The 17,822-nt window shown below is 36.8% G+C and overlaps 2 protein-coding genes across 4 annotated transcripts; both read left to right on the top strand.

Annotated features, from left to right (window-relative positions):
• Nucleotides 1–1,781: 1,781 nt before the first annotated feature.
• Nucleotides 1,782–13,006, top strand: LOC131310393 (uncharacterized). 3 transcript variants are annotated; one of them, XM_058337381.1, is made up of 6 exons: nt 1,782–2,538; nt 5,712–5,777; nt 9,127–9,428; nt 9,526–9,808; nt 11,242–11,533; nt 12,659–13,006. In XM_058337381.1, exons 1-6 carry the CDS (start codon nt 1,942–1,944, stop codon nt 12,682–12,684), a joined length of 1,566 nt encoding a protein of 521 aa, XP_058193364.1. In that variant the 5' UTR covers nt 1,782–1,941; the 3' UTR covers nt 12,685–13,006. The 3 variants fall into 3 exon arrangements, with proteins under 3 accessions (XP_058193364.1, XP_058193365.1, XP_058193366.1); XM_058337382.1 differs by lacking the exon at nt 1,782–2,538 and adding an exon at nt 4,190–4,421; XM_058337383.1 differs by lacking the exons at nt 1,782–2,538; nt 5,712–5,777 and adding an exon at nt 8,885–9,047.
• A 3,182-nt stretch (nt 13,007–16,188) lies between these two features.
• On the top strand, nt 16,189–17,180 carry LOC131310394 (uncharacterized). The gene has a single exon (XM_058337384.1). The coding sequence runs from the start codon at nt 16,518–16,520 to the stop codon at nt 17,133–17,135; it is 618 nt and encodes a 205-aa protein (XP_058193367.1). The 5' UTR covers nt 16,189–16,517; the 3' UTR covers nt 17,136–17,180.
• Nucleotides 17,181–17,822: the final 642 nt, after the last annotated feature.

Raw genomic sequence — 17,822 nt, forward strand, 5'->3', positions numbered from 1 at the left:
GGGCGTTACATAAACTGAGATAAAAAAATTTAAGCACCCATTTTTATCACGCTTTCACTGAAAATCGCGATCTTTGTGAATCTCCTTAGTGTGCCGCATATTTATTATTGTAGTAGTGCGAGTTTTAGGATATATACTTAAGATTTGATTATTGTTAAGTTTTTATGGAGTTTAACTTCGAGTTTGAGTTAGTTTACGAGCCTTCAGGAGTTCTTTTGTCCGATGGGTAAAATTAACATGGAGTATTTTTTAAGGGGACATATAATCAATGCATGTTTCCTTGAAAAATGTGAATTTCCAATCTTACTCCCATATTTTATTTATCAAAAATTACTTTTAATCATTTATGAGAGTGATTTTGTGAAATTTTACATACTTTTTAGTTTGACTTTACAACAAATATTTTGGAATATCTCAAAATAGAATACAAGATGAACAATATGGGACGCAGGGAGCATGATGTATCTTTTAATATGCATTACGCATGAGAAATAATAATACATGAAAATCCTGTCGAACCAAAAATAAAAACAAGAGGAGAGCATATACGGAGTATTTTTTTTTATACGAAAAGCATATATCCTATTTGCTAACACGTTAAATATCTAGCTTGTGCTTCTTATCAAGTTGAGATTTGGCTAACTCAAACTTGAGCCGATTTATAAATACTATTCCCTCCGTCCCTAAATAAGTGTTCGGAACGCAAAATTAGACTTTACAAAACATGCATATTTTTTATTAAAAAATTTAATTTTTTTTCACAATCTAATAGAACTCATTGCTATTTATTGATTTGTAAAAAAAAATTAATTTTTTTAATAAAATAAATGCATCTTTTTAAAGGCCTAATTTTGCGCATCGAATATTTATTTAGGGACGAAAGGAGTACATAGTATAACAAACCGAACTTGAACAAATACGCGTGACAAGGAAAACTCCATTATTACAGTGTGTTACGGTGTACTAATAGATAGGAATCCTCTTATTGAAAACGACTCACGAACTCTTAAAAATTAGACAAGTCTTGTTCAATGTCCCACGGCTTTCTTAACGCGCGACAAGTACCTCACCACCCTCGAAGTTTCCCTATTCTACTCTCAATTAAAATTCCTCCTCCCCTTTGTTTTCCAATTCACACCTCTCTCTCTCTCTCCGGAGAAATTTTCCAGTGCCTAGTGGGTAACACGTGGTATCTACTTGACACATTCGGATCGTCTATTTTGATTTTGAATGGTTCAAATTTATAATAAAAAAAAGAAAAAAAAATTTCAATCTGAATCGTCCAACATATTTTTGAACTGCTCGAATAAAATACTCAGACATCACGTGAGCACAGTCAAATGGTAGACTCGGTAGTGAAAAATTTCTTTCTCCTCTGACAAAAACCTTACCCTCCACGAAATCACGTGTTCACACTTCACAACTCCTCACCTTATTAATCCGGCAAAGGCTATGATGCTCCTAAGTGGTATGGGAGCATCATACTCCCAATGAATTATAGTGTGGTAAGTTCTGCCTTATACAATGGTAAGTGTTGCCTTAGTGAATGGTAAGTATTGCCTGTTCTGTGGTAAGTAATCCTCCGTTTTTAGGTCAAAACCGCCTCATTTTTAACAAAACCACCCTATTCTTAGTTTTTGGTTTTGATCTAAGGGCTGTGATTTATCTATTTTTAATCCAAGGGCTGTAATTTATTGGGAGTATGATGCTCCCATACCACTTGGGAGCATCACAGAAGTTTTGTATTAATCCACATGTAAACCCAAAATCCCTTTCGCCAATAAAATACTTCCCAAACCCCTTTTCTCTCTCTCTCTCTCTCTCTCTCTCTCTCTCTTCCCCTCCAGAAGGAAACAAATACCTTCAAACAAATCCTCTTTTTCACTGACTCAGGTGCTTGGTCACGCATATCGACGGCTGTAATTGACACACCCTTTTGCTATGGAGTTTTTCAACAAAACCAAGGCAGTAAAACTCCGTTCCCACCACAACAAATACCTGGTCGCCGACGACGACAAGAAATCCGTCCGGCAAAGCCGCAACGGGTCGACCCGGAAGGCGCGGTGGCTCGTCGAGCCGGTCGATCACAACCCGCAGGCCATCAGGCTCAAGAGCCTCCACGGGGTCTACCTCACGGCCTCCACCACGGCGTTCCTGCTCGGGTTCACGGGCAACAAGGTGACCCAGACCCAGCCCGACCACCCGCGGGACCTCTCGATCGAGTGGGTACCCGTGAGAGACGGGTTCCAGGTGAAGCTGGTGACGGCGTTCGGAGGGACGTGTTTGAGGGCCAACGGGGGGACGCGGCCGTGGAAGGATTCCGTCACGCACGACGTTCCGTCCCTCACGAAGAGCTGGGTTCTGTGGGACGTCGAGGCAGTGGAGATACCGGAGAACGAGGAGTTAACGGATTATTTGTCGCTGGTTTCGAGTGTTTCGTCGCTTTCGGATGATTTGTTTCTGTCGGAAATCGGGTCGGAAGTCGGGTCGCCCGTTTCATTACACTCGAATAGTTCTCCCATGGTGCCTTTTAAGAAGGTACGCAATAATAGTTGGAAATTGACTTTTACACCTCGTTTTTGACTACATACATTTCTTTTTGGGTCATTATTTATGTGAATTTAATTTTGTACCCTTTCATAAGTTTATTTTTTCACACATTAAGAACCAATAATGTAAATTCACACCAAATAAAGACAAAAAAAATAAATGTATGTGATAAAAAGGGAAGTATAGAAGTGAATCCTTAACTTGTTTTTTACAATTTATTTTCCTTTTTTTTGGAATGTTCTACTTTGATTTGAACAAGTTGATTTTGGTGAGGGAAATCCAATTTTTTTTTTTAGAAATTCAAGGTGTTCGGTTTAGGCCTGTCATACTTTTTATTTTTTAAGTACTTTTTATTTTTTTACAAGAAAATCATATTTTTTTAAATAAATTATCTTTAGTTCAAAGAATAAGTACCCTTGATTTGAAGGGACAAACTCTTATTATATCTGCTAGTGCAACTCTTTTAGGGTGCATTTTCGTTCAATTATTGGACTACATGCTAAGAGTAACAATTTAATTGATGTATTTAAGGAGATTGTCAGGCCTACAAATTTGTGGAAACATAGATTTTAAATCCATTAATTTAGTTTAGTTAAAATGCCCCTTAATATTCCAACAGAATTTCGTATGGACGGACCATATAAGAGATTATGGAACTTAAAAGGTTTTTAATCTAACAATTCAAGAGGAAGCAAACTGTTCGAGTTAAGAAATTCTATTAATCATTGGACTTCATATATATATATATATATATATATATATATATATATATATATATATAAACAAGAACCAGAATAATCTGATTGTCGAGTGATAAGATTTGAGTTGAATTCCCAAATAAAAGTGTTTTAAGGTGCTTTACCGACACGTTAATAGTGCATCATGCATGCACCAGAGCAATGCATTAAAAGAGGAGAGAAGGAAGATTACTTTGATAAATCAACAATAAAGTAAGTGGCAAGGGAAACAACAATATTGCGAACAACTCGACTAATTTCGGGGTTTTAAGTAAATGGCAGGGCAAACCTTCCATTTTTTGGTTTATTCATCAGGTAGCATTATTTACCAAATACTCCGTCAACCAAAAATGATGTTCAAAATCACTATTCATGACTTTCAAAAGATTTACTATTTATATTTTGTAATTTCTTACTATTTAAAAAACTTTTGAAACTAAGAGAAATTTAGTATCAAACAAGATTCATAGCATATAAAATTGGAAAATATTATAAGTTTAAAAAATATAGATTTGTTATGAGATGTGTGAATATTGATTTTGGACATTTTTTTTTGGGACGAAGGGACTGCCGTCTGCGGCTTTTAATATTATCAAAATATTTTTAAAAATTGTCCCTTTTTATGTACCGTTGATTTCTTTCGGTGTCATCTTATAAAACAGAGTTGTTCCTCCCTCTCATGTTAATTGTTAACCGTTGGATCAACTCTAGTTCCCTTTAATTGCAGCCATTAATGTGAACAAAATTTCTTCTAACATCCTAATAATGCATCTTAGGCCATTGGATCTCTCTAATACTCTTGGGTTCATCACCGTTGGATCCTTAATTTGATCTAGTAGAACATTTCCCAAGGATATGGGACCTAGTAAAATAGACGGCTCTTTCTCTCTTCCCACTGTTAGAACGTTTCACAAAAATTGAACCTAGTCAACAACTACTCTACACGCAGTTCTAAAAAACACTCTACACGCTTTTGTCTGTCTCTCTCCTCATTTAAAGAACGCTTCACCAAAACGGATGCCAGTCAACTCTCTCTCTCTCTCTCTCTCTCGCACACCCTTCTCTCACGGCGATAGGGATTATCTGAAGCAGAGTCAGATTGATCGTGTGATGGTTCAGATGGCAGAATGCAAGGTCAAAATTATAGAATCTCTCTCTCTCTCTCTCAAATTTTGTTATTTCTGGTAGCTTTGTTGCTATGACCTGTGTTCTTGTTTATATAAACGCAATTGATGTTGTTTCTGATTTTTGGTTTTGAGTTCAGCTATTGGTATTTTTAGTTTTTTGGTCTTTTTATTGGGGGAGGGTGAGAGGAGAGAGAATGAATTACTCCTAGTTGAGATGGTTGAGTGACAAGGTTTGATAAAGCCAGATTTGTTTGACACCAAATGTGATTTTGTCAAAAGTAGTAGCAAATCTGGCTATCCGGTAAATTGGGATTTGGAAATTATGTAGTGCACAGCCGTCGATCCGGTTGTCCGTTTTGTAGCTCAGATTTTCAAAACGACCGGATCCGCAGCACTACAATCCTGTAGGGCAGTTTGCCCTACAGGATCTCCGAATCCGATAATCTTCTCATACATAGGGCTTACAGTCATGTTATTTTGTATGTCACATGGTAAAATCGAAAGAGAAGTCAACCAAAGATGGTATAACTAATTTTTTTTTTTTAGAACGAATATGATAAAACTTAAGTTCAACTGAGCTGTGGATTTACTATCTAGGTTTGGTGATGTCTAAACAGAACCCCAATTAGTTCATAATCCCATTGAAATCATTGCAATAAGAACATCACTAGGTACACCTTTTGAAATCCTTGCAATAGGAACCCCAATTAGTGGCTTGTTTTTTTGTTTCTTTTTGCAAACTTCAATTGGTGGCCTAAAACTGTTTGAATTGTTTAAATACATGTGAGAACATCATTAGGTACACCTTTTGGTGATTACAAGGTGAGATTAGGTATTGAGCCAGACTTAAACCAATAGATATGTTGACATCTAGCTCTAGCCACCAAAAAAGAGCAACATGTTCATATAAATGGGGTATGGGTCCAAGACACCTACCTTTTAGCACTACTCATGGAAAGGCACAAGAGCTGATCACCACTGGTCCAACACCCATCCATTTCTCTTTGATAACTCAGGTGTGACCGGGCCAGTTCACATTTACACGCACTTCGACATATCAATTTTCAATGGTTCAAGTTGTTCATTTTGTGAATTAGGATGCTTTTACCCACTGTTTAACCTACTATCTATGGCATTCAAAATTCATGGGCGTTACTCTCTTAGTAGTAGATTCATCGAGTAATTTCAGACTGCTCATTTCATCTCCCCAGACGTTATTTTGTATTTCCTTTCTTAAACTATATGAGGTCTTCTATTTTGGTCCATGTCACCTTATGTTGGTTTATTTCCATTGCAGAATGATGCACAGAAGGGTCTCTACTGCTCCTGGTCACCAAACGTCAAACTTCCATCAAAAAACATGGTAACGCTTCACGAATATAGCAATCTACTAATATTCATAATTTTTGTGTTCCACACTATTTGAGTAGTTTGAGCTTTTTTTTTGGCCCCTCGGAAGGAGGCAACAAGCATGGATAAAAGTGTTGAAGATGAACTTATATATTAGTACTTTAATAAAAGAACTTGTTTATAACAAGATAATGACGAAGCTGATCCAGACATTTATGGGTTTCCTCTCTCGGAGGTTAAACCTTGTGAGGCCAGTCCTAGGTGCTATCAACTAATTAAGATGGTGAGATTGGTCTTGCAGAGACCAGTTGACATATACATAAGCTGATCCACACATTTAGAGTTACCCGAAAAGAAGAACAACGGTTAATGTGCAGGATATGTATTTATTGATATCAGTTCAAGTTCTGTGAATATTTCTTGAGAGGCAGATCCTGGCCATAGTCCATTACATGGGTGTTATCCAAGCTCAACGTGGGTTCTCTCCGAGCCCATTTCGGTAACCGGATCCGTTTGCTTTTAAAAACTTGTGAGAGAACTTTGATCGCGTCAAAATTTTAAATTTTTTAGCATTAGCATCCGAATCACCTCCCATTTAGCGTTAATAATGGGATCATTGTGGACGCCCAATGACTTTTAAATGTACATTAAACTTTTTAGCATTATATATGTGTACGAATCTTTTCCCATTATGCGGTAATAATAGTATTACCATTATTCACACGCCATGATGTTTTATTTGAAAGATCTGAAAGATAAGTGTGACACGATACAGTTGGTGAAAGGGTGACCAATTCAAATACGAAATGTAGACCCACAGAAAAGCGAACCATGATATTTCGTTTGTAGATGGATCATTTCTACTCCCTTTGATATTTTGTCCTTTGTGGATTAAGGCTTCGTTCCGGAACAAAAAATAAGTCTTTATTTTTTAAAAAGGCAATTTCAAGCTCAAAAATTATGGGTTTATTGAAATCTAAAAATATGCAATATGGATATTGTTTGGAAGATCTCGATGAGATCTTTTATACGATTTTAAAAAAATTTAAAAATTATTTTTCATTTACTTTATTTTTGAGTTTGAAAATATGAAATAAGCTGCTTATTTTTTAAGAAGGTTTCTGGAACGGGGCCTAAATCCGATGATCGAGACTGTTTATATTTTAGACCTTGTTAAGACAATTTATTATGTAAAAAAAAATTATGTTGATTCAGATGATTATACGGTAAATTTATTTTGAAAAAAACTTTCACACTTTCATGCTTTATTCAAGATATAAATTGGCATGAAAATGTGAAAGTTTAAAAAAAAAAAAATTTAACGTACAATCATCTGAATCAACACATAGGATGAAAAATTAATGGCAAAAGTATCCAAAGGGAGGAGGAAACATTAAAGTCTAGAGTCACGCCTGCCTATATGGGGTTTATTTCGGACCCAAAAATATTACAAAAAATAACCATAATTTTAAAATACCCAAAAATATTACAAAAAATAACCATAATTTTAAAATAATTTATTATGAGGATCTTTAAAAAAATTATTAGAATTAGATATCAGTAAATATGTTTTCTGAATTCGCATGTGCGAAACTGAATTCGTAGATATGTTTTTTGAGTAGATATCTAATTGAGCTTATTTTTTATATGGTTCCATAATAAATTATTTTAAAATTTATAGATATTTTTCTTAATAGTTTTATGGGTCCAGAATGGACCCCCGTTGGCTTGTGAACGTAGCACCTTTGCCAGGTCATTTGTCGTGATCAATAATACTCCAGCAAGTGGCAGATAATTAAATAGAGTAGTTGCAACTTGCAAGGGCATCTTCCCCTTTCTTCGGGGGTTCATTATAGCCACGTCATAATCCGCGTAAAATAATGGCGTGTCTCATGGTAGCACGCCATCAGTACTGGCTGGCGCGCGCTGAGACTCGGACTCCTTCCCTATCTGCTAAATTATCGATTCGCATTTTCTAATTATATTTTGTATTTTCTCTCTCCCATATTTATGTTCAAGCTTCTCTTTTTAATGTTACTAGTAAACTTGCTATAGTATTATGGAAAATAATTTTGACACTCTACTTTTTCATAATAGCACTCTAAAATTCTTCTTTTAGTGTGCCTTATTATGTAGTACTCATTCCGTCCCTTTTTAATTGTCTCATTTCGTAACTCCAACTTATTAAGAAAATATCATTATTTTATATCAACTTTTACCTCTACTTTTCTTACTTACTCTCTATGGAGATATCATCATTACATTTTTACTCTCTAATTTTTTAAAATGAAATATATTTTTAGAGACAAAATGGAAAATTTATCAACTTTTACCACTAACTTTACAAAATGGACATTTATGAAAGAACAGTCCAAAATGGATTACTGAATTTTAAAAAGGGGACGGAAGAAGTATAATTTTAATATTAAAAGACAGGTTTGAAAGTGCCACTGAAAAAGTGAAGTGTCGACATTTTTTTTTAGTAGTATTATTTTCTAGTTTCCTATGCATAAAAAGGATCATGTTACATATTTTTTACATAGATAAGGGTTTACAAATTGAAAGTGTAAATACTAGGTTTAATTTGGCCTAACTTATTCAATTATGACAATAAATAATAAATGTACAAAAACTAAAAAGAAAAGGTTTTAGTTTTAGCCAACTTATTTAGTTTTACTTATTTGGCCAACTTTGTAAACTTCTGTTAACTTTGCGTTAAATTGTTTTTAGAATATTCATCCGTTCTGGTAGGAAGAATTGAAATAGTAAAATATGATGATTAAAGCTATTCAATTTTTTTTTGCCTAATTGATTTGCATTTTAATTTTGTAAAAATCTTCTCATAAATGGTTATAAATACTCTCTCATTAATATAGTACGAAATTTAGAATAGAAAATGTCAGGATAAAAATTGATTATGACGAACAGGCCCTTTAGCCTTGCTGTCATTTTCTCCTATATACTGTATATAATTACAACCCATATTACAGCACGTGATAGACCGACATTAGCCACCGCCATATTCTGCCCCCCTTGTCCTAAATCCTAATACGCACGTCTCTCTCTCTCTCTCTCTCCCCAAACCCCAAAACCCAAATTCCCCGCAACCCCATTTCGTTAATTCTCTCCACTTTTCGTACTCTGTTTTTTTCTCACGGTATAAATTTCTCTGTTTGGTGTTTTCCACCTCTTCCTCTCTCTAGAAATCACATTTTCTGTGAATAACTCACCAAGACACAATTCCTTGCAAATCCCATCTTTCTCAATTCCATTAACCCAACTCGTAAAACTCTAATTCCTTTCTTTCCAATTCCCGTCTTTTTTTTTCCTTTTCTCATCACTCTGTTTTTTGACATATACAGAGCGGAATGGAACTGTTCCACAAGGCAAAAGCCGTGCGACTCCGCAGCAACCACGACAAGTACCTCACCGCCGAAGAAGACGAGGAATCCGTAACCCAGGCCCGTAACGGCGCCTCCAGAAACGCCCGTTGGGCTGTCGAATTCCTCGAAACCGACGACAACATAATCCGTCTCAAGAGCTGCTACGGCAAGTACCTCATGGCCTCCAACATGCCCTTCCTCCTGGGCATGACCGGCCGGAAAGTCATTCAGACGGCCGGCCGCAAAGACTCGTCGGTGGAGTGGGAGCCGATCCGGGAAGGGTAAGAGTGCGTTTGGAGTACATTAGTTTTTGTTATTGATATTCGGTATGAGTAACTCTAATAATTCTATATAAATCAAATTTTTTATTTCCAACAGGAATCAGGTGCAGCTCAGGACACGGCACGGTAACTTTTTGCGGGCGAACGGTGGCATTCCGCCGTGGCGGAATTCAGTTACGCACGATGTCCCTAATAGAACGGCTACACAGGATTGGATCCTTTGGGATGTTGATGTGGTGGAGATTCTATTGCTCCAGTCGCCACAACCGAAACCAAGTGCTCCGTCCGAATCCGACTTGTATCCGGATTCGTTTGAATCTCCGTCGAGCTCGGAGTCTAATCATTCGTTTAAATCCCCCAGCTTTGGAAGACAAGATCAGGTCAGTTTCTTACTCCTTGGTTGTGTTATGAATTGGATTGATTTCTAATCTAAAGAATTGTGAGCAAGTCCCCTTATAGCCATTAGCATAGTTGTGAAAAGCAAGCCTATGCGTGCGCCTAGGCGAGAGGCTCGTCAAGGCGCAAGGTTGGTGCCTTGAGTAAGCCCAGTCTAGGCGAGGCGACTTGAAACAAACCCAGGCAACCAGGCTCTAAGAGACCAATTTTTTTGGGTTATTCGTTACTTCACTATGATGTTATCTTTTCTTTACATGTGTGCTTAAGCATTTTTTCAAACATAGTTTATATTTTCAACAAGCATTTTACCGGTGCTATGGGCGAGAGCAAGAAAAAAAACTCTTACCATATTTGATGTTATTTTTAGCTACAGGTAAAGTCTTGTTATGTTATTTACCTCATATTGTTTATGATGATTTATCATTAAAGGTTTAATGAGGAATATTTGAGCATGAAAGAAAGTTTGAAAGCTTTTTTCTAACTTTTCATATTGAACTTTTGGTGAATGCCACATAGGAGAGAAAATTAAGGGGAGAGCTTGATTTTATTTCTGGAAACTACATTGGATTTGTCAAAGAAAAGTAGGGGAAAAGAAAGAAAGTAGAGCAAAAAAACAAGAAAGGATTGTCACTACAAAATAATGTATGCATTTTTTGATGTATGCATTTTTTGATGCAATGAGATCCCCTCTAGTCCCTATTTACCCATTTTGAAGATGGATATTGTTCATCTTTTTGAACTCGTTAAGATCATTAAATATGTCAAAAATCAGGTCCGAGATCAATTCACCCATGATCGAAATAGATTATCTTGAAAAAAGGGTATTAATATTTCAATTCTTTTTGAAGATAAATGTGTTTCAAAATCATTAGTTCATAGCTCAGCATGTTTTTGGTGTTATTTATGCTCTAGATGATCCCTAAAAGTGAGTGTTTTCACTTGTCGAGGTAGGCCAATCGTCGAGGTAGGTTAAGTGACTTACTAATGGTTGAACAGGTCTGTCCAGTGACCAAAGAGGGTCTAGATCCTTTCTTGTGTTAGCTAATTTTACTAATACTGTTGTCGCACACTTTCTTAAGAGGTGTTTGTGTTGTGACCAAAAAACGTGTGCCCTTTTTGTACAAGTATTCGGTGTGAATAATTTCTGAGAAGCAAACATTATTGTATTTCTAAAGTACCAAAAAACAGTTGCAAAATCTGTTTTGATGTTTTCATTTTTCCGGACCTTTCGAAAAAGGAAATAGAAAACATATAAATCAGTTACTTCACACTTCGTTTTATTTGGGTTCCCTTTTTTTTCTTCTACAAATTCAAGATCCAAACAGTCAAACAGTCTAAAGGAATTATTCCTCTGTTTACTTAATTTCATTGTCAGATTTTGATTTTTCTTAGTTTTTTTTTTGTTGTTGATTTGCAGTCGAATGATTCTATGGGGGGTTCAGTGTCTAGGGCTGCGGATGGGCGGGTCATATATTACAGTATAGCGGATGAACGTGGAAATGTGGATGAGGGTTTGGAGGGGCTTTCTTTCACATTCAAGGGGAACGGACTTTATGAGTTGACGAAGAGGCTAGAGGAGGAGACGGGGCTTGAAGAAATTATCGTGTGCTCCCGCAGTCCATTGAATGGAAAGCTATACCCACTTCGGTTGCAGCTTCCTCCCAAAAATGTGGATATGCACGTCGTTGTACTTCAATCATCATCAAGAGGTGAGTGAGAGTTGGTTCTTTTGAGCAAGTACTTGTTTGCGTCTCTTGTTTCTGGACATAATTTGTGCTGTGGAATGCATCGAATTTGTCTAGTCAGCTAATCCATTATGGTTTGAGGTTCAATTTTGTTACAATCATAAGTGTAACTCTTAAGCTTGTACATTTAGGGCAAAAGTGAAGGATGTTTTAGAGACTGATTCTAGCATTTTATGCAAGAAGCATAAGAAGATTGTAATGGGTTAAACTTGTTTTCGGCAAAGAAACAAGGAAAGAAGAAGAAATTAGGGGGTGTTTGGTTGTCATTTTTTTTTATTAGCATGGAGTATGGACTGTGAATTGTAGATTATAGACTTGAGGAATGTAATCAGAATATGTGAAAGTTTTTGGGTGGTGATAATGATTAATGCATAATTAGATTTTACTAGAGCGTGAATTTGTATAGACAATCCAAAACATTCCTCAGAATGCATTTTGACAGAACTGATTTCACAATTAGGTTTCAAACCCGCGGAATGAAAAAGTGCATAATGCATTGGCCAAACACCCTGACAGAGTTGTAAAGGCACTAAACTGGAATGGAGCTTAAGAAGGCAATCTGGTATTAGGTTAGGTTGTTACTCTAGAAGAGAGTAATCTCATGGCTCTGTGATATCTCTCAGTTTAGACTTGAGAGGGAGGGCTTCCATCCCAAATTTATTAAGTTGCTTGCTGTGACCCATTTCGTCTCCCATACTATCGACGTGGTACTAAATCTCATCACACCTCTAAACGGATTGTGTTTGTCACAATTCTAAGATCTTTATCAGTAGCTTTTCTGCAAATATGCTCGCAAGCAACTGCACGGATTGTGTTATAGATGGGCAGCGCTAGGATTCTAGGAACATAGACATCCAGACATGAATGCACTGTGGGATCTACGTCCATCGGATGGCTCTGGACGTGTATCTGTACTTCTGTTCTGGTGTCTTTGTACGAAGCGTTATTGTTGTTGGATCTTTGATTTTATGCTCTTCTTTATAGCTAGTTGAGTAATTCCATTATCCGCGGTTCCTCAGTTTCCATTATCTGACGTATTTCTCCTCCAGCCTTTTTCCCTTATCGTTGCCCTTTGTTTTTGTGCAACAGCGGCAAGAGACTTTGCGAGAACATGAATGCCATCATGAAATTTGCCCGGAAGACCCGCGTCACATTTTTGTTTATGATACGAACACACAAATATCTTTTTGTACATTCTGCTTCAGCCGTATTCTACTGCATGTTAGACAATGTAGGGAAATCAGCTGGAGAATTCGCATCTCTCGCTTTCCTGAGTTCACAGTACTATTACATTTTAGCAATCTCAGAAGGAAAAATAACAGCTTTAGCCGTGTGCTAGTAGTCGAAATCTGTTGTAGTGCTCCGTTTGATATGGGGATTCCTTGGTGGGATTTGTATCTGATTTTGCTGTAAAGTTATATGTGCATTTTTTTGGTATCTGATTTTGAGTTCACAGTACCGTTCGTCTGTGTTTTGAACGGTCTAGATTTAAATTACACTTTTCCGGAGAAGAGTTCTAGAAGAGTTTTAAATCCGTACCGTCCAAAACACAGATGGACGGCTGAGATTGTGCACAGCACCTACTGTGCACCATACTGCACAGCAAGCCCCTGCGTTCCATCTGATGATGACTGGGATTGGGTCTGGAAGTGCAAGGCAAACCGTTTCAAAAAATATTCTTTGGCTTGCACTTGAAGACAGTTACTGGTAGAATTACAATTGGATATTGATCTCTGTCCGAATTCACTTTTTTATTAATCTTTTTGAAAAAGCTAAGAATAAATCAGTTACAATAAGAACAAAGAAACATGTGTGTCAACTACAGAACTGACAATGCATCTCATGTTGCCCATGACATTTGGGAGCTGTGCTACGTGCATAGCAAGCTGTGCACAGAGCCCTTTTTCTCTCGCCTTGGGTCGCACAAAGATAATTGGAGTCGCTCATTTTGTTCAAAATATGTCTGTTTAAGGTCTTTGTAAAGAATGAGCTTCGTTTGATATCGTTAGAGGCGTTAACAAAACACCCAAAATCACTTCAGAATTTAGGCCACAGCAGCTGTGCATAGAGCCATTTTTCTCCCGCCTCGGGTCGCACAAAGATGATCGGAGCCGCTCATTTTGTTCAAAATATGTCGTTTAAGGTCTCTATAAAAAATGAGCTTCGTTCGATATTGTTAGAGGCTTTAACAAAACATCTAAAATTACTTCAGAATTTAGTTCAAAATATGTCGTTTAAGGTCTCTATAAAAAATAAGCTTCGTTCGATATTGTTAGAGGCTTTAACAAAACATCCAAAATTACTTCAGAATTTAGGCCACAAAATGAGCGGCTCCGATCATCTTTGTGCAACCCGAGGCGGGAGAAAAAGAGCTTTGTGCACAGCTTGCTCTGCACGTAGCTTTTCTGGACATTTGGAATGCAGTGGGAATGCCCTCTTCTATGTCTTACACTTCTTCCACTCTTTTTTGTACTGTTATTAATTCTGAACATAATTTAAAATAATATACATATTCATCGTAGTTTATTAATGTATTTACTCAAACACAGACACACACACACACACACACAAATTTTTAACATATTAATTTGATCATGAATGTGTTTGTATACATATTACTCCATCCGTCCTCTTTTTAAAATCCAGTATTCTATTTTTGGCTGTCCTTTAATAAGTGTTCATTTTGTAAAGTTGATACATTTTCCATTTTGCCCCTAAAAATAGATTCCATTTTGAAATGTTAGTAAGTAAAAGTGTAATGATGATATCTCCATAGAGGGTAAATAGAAAAAGTGGAGGTAAAAATTGATGTGAAAGGTATAATGATGATATTTTATTAATAATTTGGAGTTACGAAGCGGGACATTTAAAAAGGTACAGATGAAGTATCTATATCTTATTTTCAAATAAATCACAAGAATATTTTCTAATTAGTTTTTTTTAATAAAAAATATTTTACTATTACAACATAAAGGTTCCTTATTTATATATATATATATATATATATATATAGAGAGAGAGAGAGAGAGAGAGAGAGAGAGAGAGAGAGAGAGAGAGAGAGAGAGAGTCCGGTTCCCCTAAGGGATCCCGCACGGGCTTACCGTGCGGGACTCCCCTTTTCTGATCAAATTGCTACGATCCGAGCCGCTCAAAGTGATCAGAACGTGATTTTAAGGGTACTCGCGAGAAATCAGCAAAAAAAATGATCGGAAAGGGCTTGATCTGAATAATTTTTTATTGAACGATTCAGTAAAAAACTGCTCGGATCAAGCCCTTTCTGATCATTTTTTTTTATTATTTCTTTCGAGTACACTTAAATTTATGTTCTGAACACATTGAGCGACTCGGATCGTCGCAATTCAATCGGGAAAGGGGAGTCCCGCACGATAAGCCCGTGCGGGATCCCTCATTGGATATACAGTATATATATATATATATATATATATATATATATATATATATATATATATATATATATATATATATATATATATATATATATATATATATGGTTTAGATGCATGCATTAAATAATATTTATATATTTATAAATATAAAACATTTTTTAATGTAACATTTGCTTTTATAAAAGTTTTCATATATATATATATATATATATATATATATATATATATATTCATATACATATAGATGAATTTTCAAGTGAGGGATCTCTCATTTTGTTAAAATGAGGGACTTTCATTTTTCGATCAAATTTTGAAAATCCGAACCGTTCAATATGTGCATAACGTAATTTTAAGGGTCCCCGCGAGAAATCAACAAAAAAAATGACTGGGAAGGGCGTCATCCGAGCAGTTTTTTTTGAACCGTTCAATGAAAACTGTTCGGATGAAGCCCTTCCTGGTCATTTTTTTTGCTGATTTCTCACGAGGACTCTTAAAATCACATTCTGATAACTTTGAGCGGCTCAGATCATCGAAATTTAATCGGGAATGGGAGTCCCGCATTTTAATAAAATGAGGGATCCCTCACCGGAACCTAACTCTCTATATATAAATAGTTGAAGATATTAGTTATATTTTGAATTTGTAAAATAATTATTCACATATTTATGTTTACATATACAGACGTATTATATTTGTTTATATATTATTTATAAACATATATGATCAAAGAATCATACATATATGTTTATTTATACATATATTCCAACATCTGAGGTGCCCTTGTTACAAATTTGTAGAGAAAGAATGAAGTTGAAGGTTGGGTTAAAATACTACTCAATATCAAAATCTGTCAAAGGTAACAAATTTGGTGTTTGTTAATTTAAGTCAACCATATAAACGTATATTTCTTGTTTTCCCCTTAAAATATCAAAGTTCAAAGGTAATAAATTTGGTGCTTGTTAATTTTTTTTTTTTTTTTGCCACAGCGATAACATCAACGGGGATTAGTGGGGGAATTAGAGTTAGCACGGGGAGACCAGAAGCTATCCATACCCCTGGCCCCCCAAAGGGCCTGCCCCTGTGGGGCTCGAACCCAAGACCTTTCACAAAGAAAAGGCAATAACTGACCAACTGCACTAAGCAATGGTTGTCAGGTGCTTGTTAATTTAATTAAGTCAGAACCACGTAAATGTCTCTTTCTTGATTTTTCTTTTCTTGTGATTGTGGGTTTGGCCGGTCGAATCTCCAACAATACCAAAATTCTACACCCTTTTCATTCGGGTGACGAATGAGATGCTATCACTCAATACCAAAATACTACTGTACTTTTCATTCGGCTGATAGTTTTTTTTTTTTGGAAAAGATTCGGCTGATAGTTTCTTCGAGCATCATTTGTTGGAGCATCCATTTTCTCACCACTCCTGCATATATTCCGACACATTTCTCATCACAGATCATAGGCTGCCCTAACTATAAGACCTCTCTCTCTCTCTCTCTCTCTCTCTCTCTCTGTGTAATGTTTTTTTAAGATACAGAGCTAAATGGAGTTTTTTAACATCGCAAAGAAGGTGCGCCTCCGCAGCCACCACAACAAGTACCTCTACGCCTACGAAGACGAAGAATCCGTAATCCTAATCCCACGCCGGAAAGGGTCATATCAAAATGCCCGCTGGACTGTCGAATTCAACGAGGACAAAATCCGTCTGAAGAGCTGTTACGGGAGGTACCTCACCACCTCCTACAGGACCTGCTGCCTCATGGGCATGATCGCCGGCCTGAACGCGGTCCACACGGAAGCGGAGGTAGCGTGCAGCTCGTGGGTGGAGTGGGAGCCGATAAGAGAAGGCCACCTGGTGAAGCTCAAGACACGGTACGGGAACTTTCTGCGGGCGAACGACGGGGGTATCCCGCCGTGGCGGAACTCCGTTACTCATGAAGCTGTATCGCCTCGGAAGGCGAAGCAGGATTGGATCCTGTGGGATGTTGATGTATTGGAGATTTTACCGGACATTTCACCGGGGCTGCAACCGGGTACCGAATCCGAGTTGGACCTATACCCAGAAGAATTGTTCCAGTCCGAGTCCGAGTCCAAGTCGGACCTCTACCCAGAATTGTTTGAGTCCTTGCACAACTCCAAATACTCTCATGTGTTATATTAGTTTTTTATTAATTAAAAAAAAATCTATGTTACTGGCCCTTGCGAATCCTTTGAGTGAAATTTTTTCCCTATAGCTGGGTGTAAAACTTCCCCAAAATCACTATGTTTTTAGGTTGCATGTATAAAATTAAACTGGCTGTGCACATGCATGCACACAGTATATGCTAACGTGTTTCGGGGACCTGCTACTACTATTTAGATATAAATTCTGCGTTCGTCACTGCCTGGAATCGTTGGAGTCCTTGTCGACCATGCAAAATGAGCAAATGGGAAACGTTGATTGAAGGAACAAATGATTGAAAATGGAAGAGGCCGGAGAGGTTGGATTCGGTTGCAGAGGGAGTAAAAACTTAAAAGTCTATGGTCATAAGAGAGAAGCTTAAGGGCACAATTGTAAGACCGGCTGAAAATTTTGTGGCATTAAAGAAATCATTCGTGGCATTATCGCTACCCTAAAGGATGTAGCGTAGTCTTTTTTTATGAAATTAGTAGTAAGAAGAGATCATGAAGAACTTGCTTATGTTAAAAAAAAATTTATTTAAAACACAAACATAATTAGAGAAAAACTCTCAATTTTCATTAATTCAATCATAAACAACCAACTTTTGCTAGGGGTGAGCATGGTCCGGATTGGTTCGGTTTCATAACAAACCAAGAACCAAACCAATACCAACAGATTATGAATTTA

Source organism: Rhododendron vialii, chromosome 12a (assembly GCF_030253575.1).
Source record: "Rhododendron vialii isolate Sample 1 chromosome 12a, ASM3025357v1".
Classification (NCBI taxonomy): domain Eukaryota; kingdom Viridiplantae; phylum Streptophyta; class Magnoliopsida; order Ericales; family Ericaceae; genus Rhododendron; species Rhododendron vialii.